Source organism: Rattus norvegicus, unplaced genomic scaffold (genome assembly GCF_021556685.1).
Source record: "Rattus norvegicus strain SHRSP/BbbUtx unplaced genomic scaffold, alternate assembly SHRSP_T2T unassigned-0000047, whole genome shotgun sequence".
NCBI lineage: Eukaryota > Metazoa > Chordata > Mammalia > Rodentia > Muridae > Rattus > Rattus norvegicus.
Window position 1 is genome coordinate 135,672 of NW_028238796.1, and position 21,849 is coordinate 157,520.

The 21,849-nt window shown below is 42.8% G+C and overlaps 2 protein-coding genes across 9 annotated transcripts in view; one reads left to right on the top strand and one right to left on the bottom strand.

Annotated features, from left to right (window-relative positions):
- LOC147997824 (disks large homolog 5-like) overlaps positions 1 to 21,849 on the top strand; it is a 96,117-nt gene that overhangs the window by 41,905 nt on the left and 32,363 nt on the right. The window lies entirely within an intron of this gene.
- LOC147997827 (uncharacterized) lies at positions 4,937 to 8,950 on the bottom strand. The gene is made up of 4 exons (XM_087601575.1): positions 8,753 to 8,950; positions 7,560 to 7,719; positions 5,330 to 7,095; positions 4,937 to 5,204 (listed from the first exon to the last, which is right to left on the bottom strand). The coding sequence occupies exons 1-3, from the start codon at positions 8,877 to 8,879 to the stop codon at positions 6,948 to 6,950; spliced, it is 435 nt and encodes a 144-aa protein (XP_087457701.1). The 5' UTR covers positions 8,880 to 8,950; the 3' UTR covers positions 4,937 to 5,204; positions 5,330 to 6,947.

Sequence of the window (21,849 nt, forward strand, 5' to 3'; positions counted from 1 at the left end):
GGTCATCCCTGCGGTGACACCTCACCCCTGCAGTGTGTGGTCACCTCTGCAGTGGCATCTCACCCCTGAAGTGTGTGGTCATCCCCTGAGTGATGCCTCACCCCTGCAGTGTGTGGTCATCCCCGCAGTGACACCTCACCCCTGCAGTGTGTGGTCATCCCCGCAGTGACACCTCACCCCTGCAGTGTGTGGTCATCCCCGCAGTGACACCTCACCCCTGCACTGTGTGGTCATCCCTGCAGTGACTCCTCACCCCTGCAGTGTGTGGTCATCCCTGCAGTGACTCCTCACCCCTGCAGTGTGTGGTCATTCCTGCAGTGACACCTAACCCCTGCACTGTGTGGTCATCCCTGCAGTGATGCGTCACCCCTGCAGTGCAGACCTTTGGGCCTGTGGCCTTCAGGTTCCGGATTATCTGTTAAACTCAGTTCATAATCAGGATGTTTTGTGTTCAGCCTCTGCCTGGACTGTACTCCAAGAAGAGTTCAAGGGTTTCTGTGGCAACATCTATCGATCAAGCCTTAGCAAAAGGATTCCCACATCACCCTGCAGGCAGATTCCCATAATCATCCCTAGTCCATTTAAGCTGCTGCTGAAGATGCCTTGAAGGCATAGCCACAGTGACCCCGTGTGTTCAGAGGTGATGTTTTTGTTTAGGAACCTGATGCTGAGTCTTCTCCTAACCCAGCAGGCAGTCCCTGCATCAGGCTGGAGTCTTGAGTTTCTGTGTTGTCCTGATACCACCTGCTGTGTTCTCCTGGGGCAGAATGGATCTCAGAAGGTCTGGGCCAGTCTCACTGGTTGAGGATTCTTGCAAGGCCTCATCTCCAATTCCTGAGGGAAGGTGTAGGTTAGGAGAATGCCTGGATTTGAAATTCAGTGTTTTCAGATTTCAGGATTGGATGAGGGGTACTCAGCATGTGCATGTGTCCATGTCTCTGTATGCATGCACATGCAGGCCAGGGATGGACACCAGCAACCTTCCTCAGTCACCCTATGCCTCTCACACAAAGGAGCTCTCACACAGAAGCTGTGGCTCACAGATGAGGCTGGTCAGGCTTAGAGTCCCAGAGATTCTTATGCTGTGCTTCAAAACTTTGAATATGTGTGTGTGTGTGTGTGTGTGTGTGTGTGTGTGTGAGAGAGAGAGAGAGAGAGAGAGAGAGAGAGAGAGATTCTACCAGCATGTACAACCATGCATGCACATATGGATGCCAGAGGGAAATATCCGGTATCTTCCTTTTCGAACAGGGTCCTAATCAACTATCAGGTCTCTATATCTTAATATCTCGCAGGGGTCCCAGCGTGAGCATAGCCAGGGCATACACATGCTTGGCTGTCAGGCAGGCAAGAGGCAGAGATCTTGTTCTATTCTTCATGGTTAATGCTCTTAGTGCCCTTGAGGGCCTGGCTGACACCTGCCTGGAGACTGCTGGATCTGATGCTGGCCTAGACAGCCAGGGCTATTGATGATGGATGTCCAAAGTGGCCCTCATTCTTGGCAAACTTCTCTCTTCTAGTCTAAATGTGCTTGGGTGTTTAATGCAAGGACTGGGTTTTAGTTTTCCTCTTCCATCCTGCCTCCTTGTTTTCTTCAGCGGGTCACCTGCCCTAGTGAGGAAAGAGAAGTGTGTGAACCACAGCACCACCCTCCCATGCTTCTGCTTGCTGGTCTGTGGTATCTGTTGATGGAGAACCGTTCCTGTGGCGGTCCCGTTGCTGTTTGTGAGTTTTGAGGATTTACGCCAGTGTAGTAATGTGCATAGTCATCCTGGGAAACACCACAGGAAGTTGGTCCCCAGGTTTCAGCACACAGAAGCACAGGCCAGAAGAGATGCCCAGGTGTTGAAGGAGGTCCGGTAGATGTGCTGTTCGTTTCCTGTGTCTGATGCATGATTGTCCCTTGCTTAATAAAATGTATACACAAAACTCTTTAAGTGTCCCACTGACCTCTGAGAAAGAACATCAATGGGAAGATGGCTTTGAACTCTTAACTCCCTGTTCCTTTCCTCATAACAGGTTTCTGCAGCAACCAAAGGAGAGAAGCCACCTGAGGGAAGGAAGTCCAAGACAGTGCCTAGGAGCAGAAGTAGGGTCTGGCTGTAGAGGGGACAAGTGACTGGGTATAGGGACTCTAGGATCAGAAAAGAGGCTGTCTGGCATCTCCCACAGCAACGAAGACAGTGACGCATAGTCATGCTCAAAGGCCAGTCTGATCCACATAGTCCCTCATTTCCCAGGCGATTATAGATGGTGTCAGGTAGCAGTTGAAAACTGGCCATCAGGGCATGAATCAAGTGTTTATTAAGGTATCATGGCATCAAGAGTATATGAGGGAATAGACATATGTACACAGAACGACTTGCAGATCAAGAGAGCAGGGAGGGAATAGCCAGGAGCTCCTGCTTGCTGCTGCCTTAGGGGTTCTACAGAAATCCCAGTGGCACTTGGGAAGTGGAGGCCATATCAATTAGGGATTGTGGCCACATGGGGAGATTGAGGCCAGCCATATGCTGTGGCATCAGAACACTGACCAGCGATGACAAAATGGAACATAAAACACTGGTTGCTCAGCTTTGATACTGCTGACTGCTGACGTGGCCAGGGGCCATGCGGTTCAACAAAGGCTCAGCCAACAGTTGTCTCTCCACTCACCAAAGGTCAAAGAGTGGCCCAGCTCCAAAACCAAATGTGTGCCCACATTTCAATGGCTCCGGTACTGTTTCACCTCAGCTGCGGAGATCTCAGGATCCATGAGTGTCCAGCACGCACACACCCGAAAGAGACAGTCTTAGGGGTCGTAGGCAGGACTGAGGGTGGTGAGCCTCTGCCTCACGGCTCAATGGCCCTGACCTTGGCATTGTTTGGGCACAAGAGAGCAAAGTGATGGGGACAGACAACCTGCAGTCTACCATGCGGGAAGGGCATGACTAACACTGATTGATCACATCCATGTGACTACTGAAGCTTTTCCTGCTCTCTGTAGTGGTGACCTTACAGAAACCATGCACACCCGGTTTAGACTGTATTAAAGTAGCCACCATTTCAGGGTTCCCTGCAAGGTACCATGGGACAGTAGTAGCATGAGTCTGCATGTATCTCGACAGTTTTCACTAGGGACCAAACACACACACACACACACACACACACACACACACACACACACACGTGTGTGACACATGTGACATGGTGCACATTCTTTGCACACGGAAGAAAGTGAGTAGTAGTGAAAACACACCAATAATGGAATTGATGGAGGGAGCTGTGGGGAAGCTGGGGCTTAGAGTTACTTAAAGGCCCTATGCAGGCTCTCCTTTTGTTGGAGGAGAAACTTCAAGTGCAAAGTGGCTCTTTATTTTCTTTCTCTAAAGCACAGAGGGCTAGGGTGGATCACAGGGCTTTGAGCATGTTCGGCAAGTACAGTCATGCAGAATTAAATCCTAGGACAGGAACCCTATTAATCTTCTACAGAATTACAGAGCAGCCTGGATGAAGACTCTTAGCTGAAAATGTGGACATCTCAAGACAGGTACTGGACAATGGCTGTCAGACTTGACTGAAGCCTGGAAATGTTTTGCTATCTCATAGGAAAAGAAGGCCCCTCCTACCACACTGTACTCTAAGGACAGTTTATTCAGGTTAGGATGACATGAACTATTGTCTCAGGTCACAGATGTCAGCACAAAGTATCCAAGGTATTGTATGCCAATGGTAGCATTAACAGAACAAAGCACACAGTGTCATGAAGACATAAATTATGAGTTTGTGTAGCAAGACCCAGGCCTCTTCCAGGTTCTTAGATAGTAACTGAGAACCTCAAACACGGTAGTGATGTGCTAGTGTGGGGTGAATCTAGTACAACTAGTTTCTATTGTGACACAGATGACACTTTTTGTGTCATGTTCAGCTTATAATGAATGACTAGACCTAAGCATGAGAATAACCAAATACTACATTGCTTCTCTAGCTGCTGAGCTTTTAAAAGCCCTGGGGTGACAGCAAGCTTTTGTGGACATTCTGGATTATTCCTTCTGTACTTTAACTCTCTGAGTCACCTCCACTCTCAGCAAGTTAGACCAATTCCACAAATTGGAAATCAGTCACCTGGAAAAAATACATTCTCAATACGATCCCAGATTGGCCATGGAAAAAGGATAGCTTGCACTGTCCCACCTCGGTTGGGCTTGCACAGGCCTGCTCTCCAAAAGAAACCTGTGTTCACAGCTGCAAGCTACATTCACTATGGATGCTCTGGAGGTTCCTTCCTAAACTGCTTAGATTAAAATAATTTTCTTGCTAACAATCAAAAAACTGATAATGCCAATCTGGCCTACAAGAAGCTAGTTTCTATTCTGTATTTTATCAGATGTGTATAATACATATGGTCATCACTGATATATGGTGAAAGATCTGCTCTAATATGAAAACTAAGTGATACTGGAGGATGATCCTGACCCACAATGAGCAGTGGGAACACCAGAGCCCTGTAGGGATGCCTGACAACCTAACACGTTGAGCACGCACGGCTCAGTAAGTTCCCTGTGAACACACATATCCTGAGATCTCTCTATTTAATTGGAGGTGATCCTGTCCACCTAACACAGCACCTCTTGTGGAGTAACAAAAGCCACCTGCAGGAGCTGTGGTGACGACTCACAGGGTAGAGCATCTGCTGCTCTCTCAGAAGAACCACATGGACGCTAACAATTGAGTAAAGTGTGTCAGTGATTACATCACAAAGTGTGTGTCCGAGACACAGCCACATTATCCACACAAAAGACACTATCACACTGGGTACTCCTTGGTGACTCTGATTTCACTTATTAGCCCAGGATCCATGGAACATGCAGAGATCCATCTGTAGCTGTCAGTTCTAAGTCCACAGGAAGGGACAGAACCCTTGAATAAGAATGATGGTCTTAAGAGTCAAGAGATAGAATTCAATTTTTATTCATAACAAATACATTTTTACAAAAAACAGGATTAAAATGAATAAAAATATTTAAAAATATTTGAAAGTAAAAATAGTAAGAAGAACATATAAATATGAAACAACAAAAAGAAAACTTCAATTAAAATCATAACAAAAATATTTGTAAAAGCATATTCTTAACGAACATTTAGAAGCACAGACGTATTGCTGTTTCTCCTCTAGCACACATAATGAAAGGCGGTCCCCCAAGTTGTCTCTCAAGTGCTGTTTTCTGAAGAAGAAAGTGAGTAAGACCTCAATCAGTCAGGATGGCTTAGTATGGTATATAAATTTAGCGTTTCTAAGAAATGACAAATTAACTCAGAGGATGAATACTCATCCAAAAAATGTTGTTACCATTCAGGATGTTGGTCATCAGGGACTCCTGAGAAAGCAACTTATTCTTCAGGAAGCTCTCTTACTGCTGTGTGTCCAATTCCAGCTCTCTTGCACTTTCTGAGACCTGGAGGAAGGCAGTTTTTCAGACACTGATTTGGTGGGGAAATGCAAGCCACCTGTCAGAATGCTGCCTTCTACCACCTCAGTTCTATTGGACAGTCGACATGGACCTTTTAACTGATATCATTGTTGCTAACTCTTTGGGAAGGGCAAAATCTCCAGGGAGCCTCACAGTAATGTGGGCTGACAATATGGGACCCAGACTTATACCAGTGCAAACCAAGAACAGGGCAATGGGAAAAGACCTCATCGGGTTGCAGGAAGAAAGGAGATGTCCATATGTCACCAAGGTTAAAGCCAATGACAAGTACTAATTTGACATTTGCACTTGGTTCTTATCCCAAAGGTGCTTCCTACACAAGAGGTCACATGACCACAGAGTGTCATTTGTCAAAGAACCAAGAAATTGTTCAAAACTCTACATGGGATCCAATGTATCACATGGATATGCAATAATGGGATATGTTATTCATCTGTCACCATTTCTAGACTGCAGCTTCAAAAAGAGCAGCAAAATATGCTTGCACAATAATTCAGTTTCTGAAAAGTGGTTAACTTCCTAGAATACTTGTGCATAGGCAGAGCAATGAACAATTCCATTACATGAGGTGGTTGGCTGGTTGTGAGTGTAAATTAGAAAGGTGGTAAGAGAAGCAAAGATGTATCAAATTGGCAAATTTTATCAGATATTGTTAAGCTAACACATCTGCTCGTCCCTAACTGATAATGCTGGTTCTGGCCGTTGATGGTCTTTATCTTTCTTGTTGAAGTCAACCAAATATTTCTGGTTCAGTGCACAATCAAGATGTACCTCCTTGTTCTCCTGCTTCAGTGGGACCAACTTCTTCCTACATGTGTTCTCCATCAGGAGCTGGCTGAGCAGGTTTCTGGAAATACAGTCTGCATAGTAAGATCATGCTGGCCCATTCTCCCATTCCTACTCCCAAGTCCGACTAACTCTATCAGGTCCCAGATACCCATGAAGAATTAATAAAGTGCATCTTGATACATATAAGGCTGCTGCACAAACCATAAAAAGTTAATTCGGGGAAGAATAAATTGTTTGCTTGGCCTGACACCAATTAGAGTCCACACCTCTGAGAAAGAACATGGATCTACAACTATCCATGAAAGCCCAATGCATGGGGGCAACATCAATTAGTACTGGGCCAAAACCCTCAAAGGAGGTCAGTAGAATCAAGAGAAGGTCATGCTAACCATGTGGTCCACGCACTGAATTTTGTAAAACCTGGTGTGACACCATAGGTACAGGTCAGCCTAATAACCTTCTGCTGACTTCAATCAGTACTGTTCTCTCTAGAGCCTTCTGAAGATGCCTAGACAATCCTGGGATGAGGAACAGTCTTTTATGGAACTGAAAACTGAGTCCTAATGACCCTGGCACACTGATATGTAAACAGCACAAGAGATAGAACCAGAGCTGAAGACCGTCCAATCCAGAACAAAGAAAGTCAGAAATGGCCATTCCACAAGTGATAGCCTTTCTGACCAGGACTTACCTAGAGAAGGTAATCTCCTTCTTCAGCTTATGGTTGTTCTCATGGATCTCAGTGTTCTCCATCTCTAAGTTGTGCAGAATTGACATGACCGCCTCCTCCATTCTCTCCAGGTCTTCATAATATGGATTTGGCCTGAAGTGTGGCCTGTCCCCAAAGGATAGAATACAATGAACATCGGCATTTAGGAATATATGAACTCAGGGTGGGTCCTACATTACCCCAGGCTGCTGCCTGGATCTTCCAGCACTCAGTCCCCTGCCTAGCAAGTACAGAGACTCACCAGAAACTCACTGCAATTACAATCTTGCAAAGCCACCAGCTGTCAAGGGCTTTGCAAATGCACACTGGGAACTCACTCTCCCTGACTTTATCCCTGAATTCTTCATTCAGACCACAAGTTCTGCTTTTAAATAAATGGAAGCAGATGAGTCCATTTTCAATCTCACTCCTCAGGGTCAGGTTCTGAATCTCCACTATATGGGAGGTGAGGTTTAGCACAGGGTGGTTAGGGAGGTACAGCTTTCTAGAACCCAAAACCTTAACAGGATAAGAAAAACGTGACCTTGCAGACCCAGTAATGAAACAAGAGCATTTGGAGCGATTCATACCTGTTCTTCATGGATCTCTCTGTCAGAAACCTCAGGCGATCTCTCAGGTCATTTCTCTCCTCGGTAATGAGCTGCAGCTCTTTAATCAGCCTCTCCTTTTCCTTCATGGCCTGATTCTTGCTTAGGTCAGTGCCAGGGGATGATGTTTCTCTCCCAGAGTCTGTAGGTAGAAGAACACAAGTGAACCTGCATGGGGAGAATGCATAGAGTGTTCATAGACCTCAGTGAGGCCTAAACAGGAGAACAAGTCAGGAACCCAGTGTCACTGCTAGGCGCTTGTTCTATGCTTAAGAGACCTCCTCAGGGGATCTCAGTTCTCCCACTACTCTATAGAGACCAAGAGATGTAAGCAGCCAGGTGTTCCCTATTCCGGACATCACGTGCTTACATGTACCATGGAGATGGCTTCTCCAGGATTATTATCAGCTGAACAGGGTACAGCTTGGTTTCAGGACCCTCACCCCTGTGGCTTCAGAACTCAGATGATAAATTCACCATCCACAAAACTTGAGTGATTGGAGACACTCAGATGTCCTACCCTGATACTCTAAGCCAACAACTTTGGATTTAAAACGCATTTCCAGGGAGGATATGTTCAACAGACTTATCAGTGTCCCTATGTGAAATACCAAATGCCCCAGAAGTGCGAATAGGTTACAGGCTGAATCTTGGTCTACACGTTCCAAATAGTTTTGGTACTGTAGAAAAATTTTTGTAACATACAACCTCTAATATATAAAGCAAACGATGACCCTGCCAGTTAGAAGAAATTAGAGAAGGTCTAAGAACATAAGGTTATTGCCTGGAGCACAATCTCTCCCTGTTACTACTGCCAGATACCCACTGTATTTAAAGAAGCAATGATAGTGAAATACATTGCTGCCCTGTCTAAACTCAGAAAAGGTGGACCCTCCATGAACACTGATGGTGTTATTATATCAATGTAACAGAGCAAATGAACTGAAAAGTAAAGACCAGAAGTTCACAGTATAATAGCATTGGCCTTACCATATCCTCCCAGTGGGGATGGGGAAACTAAAGTTCTGAAATCCTTGACTTTAAGGAATTGTGATATTCATGGAAATTCAATTCCTTTTCAGATGCTCCAGTTGTTGTGGCCCATTGCTAGAAAGGTCAGCTTAAGCCTGCAGCCCCCTTGACAGGAAGCTCAAAATACACTGCCCAGAACTTACTCCACATTCCCCAGAAGTGCTGTCTTTCTCCATCATTACTTTGAGACGAAAGGCCAGACTCCTTCACTCTAGTCTCTTCAGAATCGACGTTCCCCCTCCCAAAAAGCTTGCGAAGACGGGAAAACATGTCTTAGCTTGTAACCGCCAGACTCAGACTGAGAGAAACTAGGGCACTGGTTGTCACTACAACACTGGTGACATCACAGAGGATGCTAGAACTCACTAGGAGACAATAGAATGTCCTAGAAGGGACAGCTGATGTAATGGGGAGCAGACTTTGCCTCCCTGCTAATGTTCTCCCTGTACTGAGCATAAGCAGAGGTGCCCTTTCCAGGAGACTTTCCTGGGGCAGAGCCACTGAGCATCTCCTGCTTCCAAAGCCAAATTTTCCTCTAGGCTTGATTATAAAAAAACCTTAGTAATTCCTATGCATCTAAATGAATATTTCCTTCCATATCTTGCCCCAAAATGTCTCACTAACTCAAATTGTCCTCATCCACCAATGTTAGCCATTAAAACTTCCTGAGATTTCACACCAGCTTGAATATGCACTCAAAAGTTCTCCTGTCTCATTATGTACATGTGCTTTATATCACATCAAGAAATAGTCTGCATGGTAGGTTACAACATGGGCGTGTATTAGGGGAACACTCATGAAGTCATGTGCTTAGCAATCGACAATTGCCAGAAAATTCCTTAGTTGAAAGAGTTGAAGTCTTTATGGTGCTAGGAAAAGTGTGGAGACCAGTTGGCAGAGGAAAGTGCAATATTGGGAGCACGAGTGAAGGGAACCTCATGCTGCTTGTGGGGTTCTCCTCTCTGTACCAATGTCGCCAAAGGAGCACTGATCACAGGCCTGAGTAAGATACATCATGTGCTTTTATCAGAAAAATAAAATAGTCAAGAGATATAGGGGATGCACATAAACTGCTAAATGGTGCTTATCCATTAAGTGGATAGAGCAAGGTCCCAGCACCTGTACACTGGGAAATGGCCACCCACCAAACACAAAACCACCTATCATAGTAAATAATGAATACTTTATAGAATGCACACATTAACACTGATTGATCACATCCATAGTTCAAATTTTGTGGGCAAATTCATGGCCTTAACTATCTTTCTCTCAACTTATATAGCAAAAATAGGAAAGAAAGAGAAAAGAAAAAGTCAAAACAAAAAGCTCAAGCTTCTCATATGAAGATTGCAGGAAGTGTTTTATGGGAGTCAGTTCTGATTGGGCCATTTTAGATAGAACAGTGCATAGTGACCCTTAATGTGATGGGCCTTTAGAAAGCTTTTTGCAATATTGGAATTTTAACAAACCTCATCCAGAACATACAGAAGAGGCAAGGATGTGGTCACCATGTCCTTGCTCTGAATCAGGTCATTTTTCTGCATCCTTGATTGTCAGGCATAGAACAGCAACAATCTGAAATAGCTGGTAGACATGGGAAATCGTGGCTAAAACTATAATTGTGGGTTACACACCTCAACTGTCAAAGACTAATGCTGTCCTCACAGTCCTTGGAGGCCACTCTTGTAAGCCTATGTATCGCAAAGTGGAAGGAGGTTTATCTGAGCTCAAAGAGAACCTGGCCAGCCAGGTAGAGGTAACTTGTGATACTTGAGACCCTGTCTAAAACCAGCATAGAAACCCACACTTCATTCAAAGCGTCATCTACGAATTCTCGATTATCTGCCATTCTCTCCCTACCAGTCGTTCAGTTTGGAATGTTAGGAAAAAAGTGGAACTGATCTTTCTATTCTAAGGAACTTGATCTCCATTTTCTTGCATACACATTAAGAGTGCATACAAATGGATATCACTATCTGAACATCTTAGTATTATCTACTCTGTATATGTAGCATAATACTGTGCCTATGACAGTCTTAAGCTTCCTTGAGTGTAGTTGCCCCATCAAGAAGTGTGAAGTTCTGAGTTCAAACCCCAGTGATGCTTTAAAGGGACTAGAAGAAAGCCATCAGAGATACTCCACTTCTTTGTCCTTAGATTAAATCAAGTTGACACAATGTGAACCTGGTGGGCTATTTAACCAGCATCTTTCTCCCAACCCCACTTCCACGAGTTCAGTCCAGGGCAGAATTCATCCCCCACCATCCTAGATATTTCTTTGTATATTTCTACAAGAGCCAGGTTTCTTTTTTTTAATAGAATTAGTTGTAGTCAATCAACTGCTGCCCTATGTGAGAAATGATTAGTATCTATTGCAACTTACCACACTGTATTTGTGTATACAAGTACATTATTGGAAATCCAGCATTACTGAGGGATTGGAAACCAGTGCTGTGGCCTTGCCTTTCTGTGCCTCTTCCTGGCTCACAGGCAGCAGGGGGCAGACCTTGAGTTCCTCTTCAGGGACAGAGTGATGTTGAATGGGCACTGAGCAGGCAGAGAAACACAGCTGAGGCAGCTCCTTTCAGTTATCAAACACATCATCTCCTTCCCATCTTAAGGGCTACTGCTGAGGTCTTGCCCCCATAGCTACCTTAACAGCAGCGAATTTGTTACACAGCAACCAGCTCTTTCCTATTGTTCTGTAATATGCCTCCACATCATGGATGCCAACAAACAAACAAAAAACAAAAAAACCTGACATTGAACTGTGAGGTGCTGGTCACATACCCTGTTATGTTCTGTATGTTATGAGGTTTCTTAATCTTAACAAGTTCCCCAACTATAAACTTCATGAACTTGATAAATGCACTAATTTCTGTTGATCCATTACCATCTGCTGTTGCTGTGTTTAGATGGCTCTAACACCAAGATGGCTTATTGGAACAAAGATATATTTTGGGTACAAGAATCTTCTTTTGGGTCAGTACAACAAAATGAATTATTAGCGGTAATTAATGTATTCCAGGATTTTACTCATGATGTAAAAATATTATAGCCGAGTCAGCTTATGTTGTAGGAGTAGTACAGAATATTGCGACTGCTGTTGTTTCTACATCTAAGCCTATATTAAATGTTATTCTCACATATTAAAGGACTATTGTTATTATGAAACTCTAGAATATTCATTGCACATATTAGATTACATTCAAAATTGCCAGGATCTTTAACACTTGGCAATCATATGGTAGATCAATTAGTGGAATTTGCTACCCCAGAAGAAAACAGAAATAATTATGCCAATATTGGATATTTCCATATTAAATGTAAGATTCCATCTTCTGAAGCCAAACAAATTATTGCTAATTTTCGTATTTGTAAGCCTTCACTTATAAAATGTATTCCATCTGAAATTAATCCCAGAAGAATGCAACCTAATACATCGTGGCAGATGGATGGAACCCATATTTCTGAGTTTGGTTGCCTTTCATATATACATGTAAGCATAGATAATTTTTCAATATTTGTATTGGCTACACCATTGCCAGGAGTACGCACTGCTCATGTTATACAGCATCTATTGGAAACTTCTGCTGTTATGGGACTGTCCTCTAAAATTAAAACTGATAATGGACCACCATATATTTCTTATCAATTTAAACAATTTTATCAACGATATCATATTGTACATATTACTCATATAGAACACAATTCACCAGGACAAGCTTTTGTTGAAAGGGTTCACCATACCCTGAAATGACAAATTATAAAATCAAAAAGGAGGAAAAGAGATGACCTTATGCAGCCTGAATGGAGTTTGCAGACCAGTCCCAGAGCTATATTGGCACAAGCATTATATGTTATTAATTTTCTTAATTTACCACAAAGTGAAGTTATATCAAGAGCCGATAGACACTTTGTTGAACTTCCCCCAGAAGGCATCGAACAGACAGTATGGATAAAATTGTCGGAGATGCTGAATGGCAGGAAGGGACATCATTGTATACAGGGGAGAGGGTTTTGTCTCATTACAGGATGGGAGACAATTCTGGTTACCCGGGAGATGGATCCAAGCCCAGAATGATAAGAACCGCACCCTACCCTCAAAGGAATCCAGTTAAACCAGCTACATTTTCTCCTAATGGATATTCTCCCGAGACGAAGGAGGTGTCCTCCATTACTGAGGCCCTGGCTTCTCTTAGTGTCAAGAAATGACAATGGATAAGGATCCGTGCAGTGACAACCCCATTACCTGTGTGGGGTCACGTGAAGCGATTAAGCACTGAAAGGAAAAAATGTTGTCTCCTACAGGAAAGTCCTTTACTGCTGAGCACGTATTGTTAGCAGTGTGTGTTTTACTCACGGTTTCTTCTGCTGCAGCCAATGCGAGTTATCAGGCTTATATTCCTTGTCCACCTTTATTTGAACCTGCTAATTGGGGGGAAACAGATGTGGTTTTATACACCACCCCAAGCATTTTATCATCTCTTCGGAATAATTTGACTTTTTGAATAGATATGATGGAGCTCTGTATAATTTTCCTTATGCTGGTTTAAAGATGCCTTTGTGTTTAGGAAAGAGACCAGGCCTACAAATGGGTTATTAAAATTGGCTATTACCAGGAATAATTGTTACAAGCTCCAGGATTGACAGCTTTGTCTATAACCAAAATTGGAATAACATTACATTTGTTAGCCAGCCAGTATATTCTATTTGTGCTCGGTTTACTTATACAGGCTTAAAATATCTCCCATGCAATTGGAAATATTGCCCTGGCATGTTTGGAAAAATTATTGAAGATAAATGAATAAATTGGGGTCCTTATGGCCAATCATTAATACATGTTCAGAATGGAATGTTACCACTTGTGATTTGTCAAATGTTACCAGGATGAACTGAGAGGAGAATGAAAGCCTTAATGGATGTTTGCTGATGGAATGTGGGGATGGAGGCATTGCTGATAACCGACTGGCCTCTGTGGAAGATCCTACTGAGTTTCAAGCTCATTTGTGGAAGACTGTCACTGCATTAAAAGAAGGTGTGCTTGCTAATGGAAGCTTTTCTGGGACTGCTCAATCTGCCTCTCAGTATAATTTTACGATGTTTAAGAAAGAAAAGCTTAACACTATGCCATATTTATTTTTAATATGTATATTTAATTTTAATAATGGATTTGCTTATATTAGCTGTCATTTGTATTCATGTATTAATTCATCTGTTCAGTTTAGTATGAATCAAGATTCTATTATTATATGCAGCAAAAATATTTCTCTTGATGCCTGTTAATTTGGGATGTCATTGGTCTCAAGAGCCCCTTAATCATGTCATTATTGTTTTTTTTTAATACTCTGCTGAAGAGAAGTAAAAGAATTCTTGGAGTCATTGTTGCGACTATAGTTAGCCTTATTTCTGTTTCTACTTTTACAGCGGTTTCCAGCATAGCATTAAAAACACCTATTGAGACAAAGCATTTTGTTGAAGACTGGCATAAAGATTCGCATGAGTTATGGATAGTGCAAACTAAAATTGATATTAGACTTCAACATCAAGTAGGTATTTCAAAACAAACAGTAGAATGGTTGGGTCGAAAGATGTTATCTTTGGAAAAATATGAGGATTTAAGATATGATTGAAATCCTACTACTTTTGTGTTAATAAATATATGGATAATGATACAGAACATGATTGGAAGTTAATTCAAGCCTATTTAGAAGGTGATGAAAGTGCTACAAAAGTAATTAATGCCTTGAAATATGATGCTCAATGAAATACGATACGATGCTGTCTTTTGGTAAACAGCTAGAAGATACTACCCCTATGGAAATAGCTAAATTATTGGCTGATCAATTGACAGGATTAGATCCCAAGGCTTGGCTTCAAAGGATTTTCCATAGCTTGGGAGGAGCTAGTTTTGGTATAATCTTATGTACATTGTATATTATGTTGCTTTATTTTTACATGACTAAACCCCTACAAGGACATGTAGCTATGTCATGGATAGTGTTTCTTTTAAAACAAAAGAAAAAAGAAGGAATTGTTAAGACATAGAGATGCAGCTCCCAGGCAGGGTCAAGAAAGGCCTGGTGACAGATTCAAGTAGAGCTGGAATGCCACCCTGGAGAATAAAATGTTTCTGTCACTTGGCCTTAAACTATGTTCTGCTGTGTCCCGTTTCTGTGGAAGCGGTTCTAACGCTCTCTTGGTAATGATGAGTATATTTTGATTATAATAAGAGAGGTGATTTGTTATATGAATATTTTGAGAAGAAGCTTTTGTTTATTCGTATTTCTTTGTTTAGTCTTCCCTCAATTGTTCCTGGTATCCTGGGAATAATGATCTTATGGTATCTTGACAAAATGAAAATTGTATTACTGCATATTCCTAGCATTATAAGGACTAATAAATCTTACAACTGCGTGCAGTTTCTTCTGCCTTTGCTCTGTGCCCCCTGTGTCCTGGTGATATGCGACCATACCCAGGGCCCCCAATTCACTAGACATTGACAGTGGGTCACCCCACAAAACACAGAAGCATCTACCTTAGTCAAAAATGGACATTTTATTGAATGCATACACTAACACTGATTGATCACATCCATAGCTAAGATATTAGGGGCAGAACGGTTGCCCAAAATACATTCCTCTAAACTTATGAAGCTAAAGAAAGAAAGAAAGAAAGAAAGAAAGAAAGAAAGAAAAGAAAAAGAGAAAAACACAAAAAACTTAAGCTTCTCATAGGAAGTTCGCAGGAAGTGTTGCTGGTAGTCAGTTCTGATTAGGCCATTTTAGATAGAACAGTGCATAGTGACCCTTAATATGTTGGGTCCTATATAAAGCTTTCTGCAATATTGGAATTTTAACGAAACTCATCTAGAACATAGAAAACAGGAAAGGATGTGATCACCATGTCCTTGCTCTGTATCAGGTTATTTTTCTGTGTCCTTGATTGTCAGGCATAGAACAGCAACAATCTGAAATAGCTGGTGGACATGGAAAAACGTGGCGAAAACTATAGTTGTGGGTTACACACCTCAACTGTCAAAGGCTAATGCTGTCCTCAGAGATCTCAGAGGCCCCTCTTGTAAGACTATCTATTGGGATGTGGAAGCAGGTTTATCTGAGTTCAAAGTGAACCGGGCCAGCCAGGGAGAGGGCAACATGTGATACTTGAGACCCTCTCTAAAACCAGCACAAAAACCAACCCTTCATTCAAAGCATCATCTATTAATTCTTTATTATTTACCACTTTCTCCCTACCAGCCTTTCAGTCTGGCATGGTAGAAAAGGACTGGGAATGATTTTCAATTCTAATGACCTTGATCTCTCTTTCCTTAGGTCCACATTAAGAACACATGCAAATGGGTATCACCATCTGAACAACTTAGTATCATCTACTCAGTATATCTAGCCTAATACTGTGCTATGACAATCTCAAGCTTCCTTGAGTTTCGCCGACCTAGCAAGAATTATGAAGTACTGAGGCCACACCCAAGTGATCCTTACAAGGGGTTAGAAGAAAGCCATGAGAGATGCTCCACTTCTTTGTCCTTAGATTAAATCACATTGACACAATGTGAACCTGGTGGACTATTTAACCAGACATGTTTCTCCCAACCCCACCTTTCTGAGTTCAGTCCATGTCAGAATTCATGCCCCACCATCCTAGATACAGAGTTTAGTGATATGTAATTGTTATCTAAACCTGTGTATTAAATTTTGTCATTTTGTTAATTTTTCTGGTTTTCACCACCTTCTTTGATTAACTGTCCTACTTTTGTTAATTTATCTCCTGTGTTCTCTGGTATTTTATCCTTCCCTTAAACTAAAGTATTCCTTTTAGGATCCTCTAGAGAGCTGTCTTACTGGTTATATTTTGTTAAATTTATTTTTAGTATGCATTAGTCAGTACAGTAGCTGGGCAGCTGCTGCCCTCCATGGTATCAGATCTACTTTCCAAACAATAGCTCTCAACTCTTACTGACTGTGTAGCATCTTGGCTGCTCTTTGTTCCCCTTGGACAGCCCTCAGGACCAGGCTCTCCTCTCCCTTAACCATGGCTGCTGTCCTCTTCCTCTCCCCTCTCCATCACACAAGTTCTTCCTTTATTCTCTGGCAGCTTCTTCTTCCTTCTTCCCTCCTCATGATCCTCTCTAGCAAAGCCCTCAAAGCTCCCCTCCCCCATCTCTCTGCTGTGCAGCTGTTGGCTGTTGGCTTCTTTATAATCACAGTTAACTGGGAGCAGGGTCAGTTTTGGGGGGTTAGCCAGTCTTGAGTTCTCCAAATTAGAATTAAAATACAAGCAGAATTAGGCCAATACACTACAGGGGATTCTTTTGTTTTGTTTTGGTTTAATTTTTGTTTTACCTTTTTACTATTTATTTTATTTTTGGCTATTTTATTAATTTGTTATTTTATTTACTTATATTTTAACTGTGGCCCTCTTTCCAGTATCCCCTCATCAAGCCTCACTTCCCATTTCTGCTCAGCTTTGCCTATGTGACAGTGCTCCCTGGCCACACATACCCATTCCCACCTCACACCTCTAGGATCCCTATTTGGTGGGCAACAGGTTTCACAAGAGCCAAGGGCCTACCACTGCATTAATGCCAGGGAAGTCAATCAATCCTCTTCTACACAGTGACCTAGAACCATAGACCCATCCTTGTATACACTTTGGCTGGCAAAAGTGGTCCCTAGGAGCTGGGGGATTGGTGACAGAGGGTCTGGTTAGATATTAAAGACCAATGATTGCTGCTTTCCCTTCTTTTTCTGATTGTGGGTGAAATTATGTTTGTGTGCTTGTCTTTTTTTCTTTTTGAAATTATTTCGAGGTGATTAATTTCTTGCTTTTTGGGGGTATAGTTTAGCTCATTGTCTTTGAGTTTCCTCCTATTATCATCTGTTATGGTGTCTTAGAGAAAAATATTGTTTAAATTTGGATTTCTCATGAAATATCTTGGTTTCTCCATTCATGATGATTGAGAATTATGCTGGGTATAGGATCCTGGGTCTGCATTACATCTGTTCAGGATTTCCTGGCTTTTGGAGTCTCTGTTGAGAAGTCTGGTGTAATTCAGATAGGTATGAATTCATTTGTTACTGCATATTTATACCTTACCCCTTTTAATATTCTTTCTTTGATCTGTGCATTTAGGGTTTTAATTGTTATATGAATGGAGGAATATTTTCTGGTCTGCTCCCATGTGTCAGCTTCTATGGCATTGGTTCTCAACACTCCTAGTGCTGCACACCTGTAATACAGCGCTTCATGCTGTGATGACTCCCACCATGAAATTATTTCATTACTACTTCATAAGTAATATTGCTACTCTTATAAGTCATAATATGCAAGGTATCTGATATACAATCTTTGTGAGTGGTCATGGCCCAGAGTTTGAGAAACATTGCATTATATACACTTTTATTTTTTTTTTTTAAAGAGAGGCCTTCATCTAAGAAGATCCTGATGCAGGTGTGAGAGCAGAGACACCCTGACGTAGTGACAAGTTAGGAGGCCCAAGGCCACTTGCCTTAATGGCAACAGATATTCCTGGCTAAAGGCACAATCTGAAATCACTGTCCCCAGGACATTTCTTACCTCAGTTTTCCCCCATTACACGGTGTGTCTGCTTGGCCATGTCTGTCCAGGAATTCAGTCCCTGTCGTCTCTGATACAGACAGAATGCTAAAGGTGAGAATGTTTCCCTCTGTTGGCTCCCAGTCACTTCTATAGAAGTGAGTTCAAATCCCCCGTGGGTAAATATGTGTCTCACATAGTGTGTGAGACTTGAAATGTCATCCTTTTTGTTGACAAAAACCAACTCTCACTTCAGATTTACAGCTGACCAACATTTAGTTTCAGGAGAATGAAGAAGCTGGCCAGGCCTGCAGAGTCAGATTCCCTCCCTGCCTGGGACAATCCCACCCACTGCAGACTTCAGCTTCACCTAGCAGCTGTTATCAGAAAATCTGACCTTAAGGTTCTGAAGTCCACACATGCACAAACCCTAACGTTGTTAGATGGTGGATATGGGGTTTTTCTCCAATTTAAAATCATTCAGGCCTCTTTTCTCCCCTGGGATGCACTTTGTTCTCTCAGGACTGTTCTTCTCAGAAGTCAACTCTCAGAAGGGGCACTTTGCTCTAACTCGTCCATGGGACCCACCCAGCATTGTGACTGGAGGATCCTATGGAGTTGTAGCTCTGAGCTGGGAGGGGCAGCTCTCACCCTGACTTGAAGAAGTCTGTTTTCACAGCTGAGCTAGATCTGAGGAACAGATGCTTTTAAAGAAGCATGTGAAATCATCTCCTGCAGGAGAGCTCACTATGCAGGGAAAGTCACACAGGACAGGGAAAGTGGCTTCCCAACTTCCCCAGGGCGCTCAAATCAGGGAAGGTACCTGATTTCAGAGAGTTTGAGAAAGGCCTCCATCTTCCTGAAAGACTTCCCTCAATCATAAGTCCCACCACTATCCCAGGCTCAGCAAAGCCCTCCACCTGCCATTTTCCTGCAAAGGAAACCCAGTGTGGAGAATTGAGGATAACACTTCTAGGAAATGGGCGACACAAGTCTCTGGGGGTCCTGGCCTGGAGTCTGTCCCTTAGGCTCTCCTCACTTCCCCTAGGTGCCTAGGGCAGAGGCAGGGTCAGGAGTAGGGGGAGGGGCAAGTTCATGGTCAGGGGCAGGGTCAGGGGCAAGCAGTGACCTCCAGCCACAAGATAGGCTTTGGGTGCATGGAACAAGCAGCAGCAGAGCTCGCCCTGCCCTCCTCCTCTCTGGAGTGGGAAAGCATGGAGACCTGAGAGGTTGGGAAGAGTTGGGGAACTCACAGCTGCTTTCCTCTGGCTGCAACTGCAAGTGCAGGGCCAAAGAAGCCAGAGAGGCTCAGGGGATTCCCCGATTTCCTGATGTCATTGTCCTTGTGGACATCCAGGTTGAAGGCTGTGCTTGGCTGTGCCAGAAGACCTGCAGACAGGTAGAAGATGCACAACTGGCCTGTGACCTCCCTGGGCATCCACTGGGACCCAGCTCAAGTGGCCACAGACACTCACCACGCACCCTGCCCCAGCCCTAAGCCTGTGCACACCAAGGCCACAGCACCTCTGCTAGTCCCTCCCACCATGAGCACCCCCCCCCTGGCACCCTGGCTTGCTTATACTCTCTGTAGGGAGTTCCTTGTGTGGTTTAGACACCAGGTTGATTATGGCCTCAGAGAAGGAGTTTCACATCGTTCCTTCTCTTTCAATATAGTGGAATAATTGAAGCACTATTGTTATTAGGTCTTCATTAAAAGTCTGATAGGATTCTGCATTAAAGCCATATGGCCTGAAATTTCACTTTTTAATTTTTGGAGGGGCAAACTATACTGACTGTATCTATTTTCTTCTGAGAATTATCCATGTACCTTCCCAGATCTGTGTTTATGTTCGTAGTTGTTATCTGTCTAGAAAATACCAATATCAAATAGATTTTCAGTTTTCTTGAGTAAAGGCCTCTGAGATAAGACCTAATGTTTGTTGAATTTGTTCATTTTCTATTGTTAGATCCCTCTTTCCATTTCTAATTATGTCAACTTAAGTATTGTCTATGGTGTGCAGTTTGTTTGTGGAGGAGTTGCCTATGTGGTGGATCTTTTCAACAAAAATACAAAAAAAGAAACAAACAACAAAACAAACAAACAAACAAACAAAAAAACAAAAAAACCCAAACCACAGGTCTTGGTTGCCTTGACTCTTTGTGTTTTTCACTTTGTTTGTAATTGCCTGATTTGATTTGAGCCCTAAATTAATTTCCTGCCATAAAATCCTACCTGACAGTCTATGGGATCAGGTTTGGCCTCATCTTGGTAAGAGCAACGTATAACTACTGAAGCTTTTCCTGCTCTCTGTAGTGGTGATGACGTGAAACCCTTACTGAAAACAATGCATAGCACGTTTTAGGCTGTATTAAAGCAGGCCACCATTTCAGTGTTCCCTGCAAGGTGCCATGGGACAGCACTAGCATGAGTCTGCATGTACCTTGACAGTTTTCGTTAGGGACTACACACACACACACACACAGACACACACACAGACACACACACACACACACACACACACACACTTTACTGACATGGTGCACATTCTTTCCACACAAAGAAGAAAGTGAGTAGTAATGAAAACACACCAATAATGGAATTGATGGAGGGAGCTGTGGGGAAGCTGGGGCTTAGAGTTACTTAAAGGCCCTGTGCAGGCTCTCCTTTTGTTGGAGGAGAAACTTCACGTGCAATGTGGTTCTTTATTTTCTTTCTCTAAAGCACAGAGGGCTAGGGTGGATCACAGGGCTTTGAGCATGTTCGGCAAGTGCAGTCACATTGAATTAAATCCTAGGGCTGGAACCTATTAATCTTCTACAAAATTACAGAGCAGCCTGGATGAAGACTCTCAGCTGCAAAGGTGGACATCTCAAGACAGGTACTGGACAATGGCTGACAGACTTGACTGAAGACTGGAAATGTTTTGCTATCTCACAGGAAAAGAAGGCTCCTCCTACCACACTGTACTCTAAGGACAGTTTATTCAGGTTAGGATGACATGAAGTATTGTCTCATGTCAAAGATGTCAGCACAAAGTATCCAAGGTATTGTATGCCAATGGTAGCATCAACAGAACAAAGCACACAGTGTCATGAAGACATAAATTATGAGTTTGTGTAGCAAGACCCAGGCCTCTTCCAGGGTCTTAGATAGTAACTGAGAACCTCAAATACGGTGGCGATGTGATAGTGTGTGGTGAATCTAGTTACAACTAGTTTCTATTGTGACACAGATGACACTTTTTGTGTCATGTTCAGCTTATAATGAATGACTAGACCTAAGCATGAGAATAACCAAATACTACATTGCTTCTCTAGCTGCTGAGCTTTTAAAGCCCTGGGGTGACAGCAAGCTTTTGTGGACATTCTGGATTATTCCTTCTGTACTTTAACTCTCTGATTCACCTCCACTCTCAGTAAGTTAGATCAATTCCATAAATTGGAAATCAGTCACCTGGAAAAAATACATTCTCAATATGATCCCAGATTGGCCATGGAAAAAGGGTAGCTTGAACTGTCCCACCTAGGTTCTGGGCCTGCACAGGCCTGCTCTCCTAAAGAAACCTGTGTTCACAGCTGCAGGCTACATTCATTATGGATGCTCTTGAGGATCCTCCCTAAAGTGCTTAGATTAAAATAATTTTCAAAAAACTCATTATGCCAA

Coding starts and splice junctions, on each gene's coding strand:
- LOC147997827 (XM_087601575.1), bottom strand. CDS start 8,879: ATGTTTTCCCGTCTTCGCAAGCTTTTTGGGAGGGGGAACGTCGATTCT. Junction 7,720..8,752: donor GCACTTCTGGGGAATGTGGA/GTAAGTTCTGGG, acceptor TTCTACCTACAG/ACTCTGGGAGAGAAACATCA. Junction 7,096..7,559: donor GAGAGATCCATGAAGAACAG/GTATGAATCGCT, acceptor CTTTGGGGACAG/GCCACACTTCAGGCCAAATC.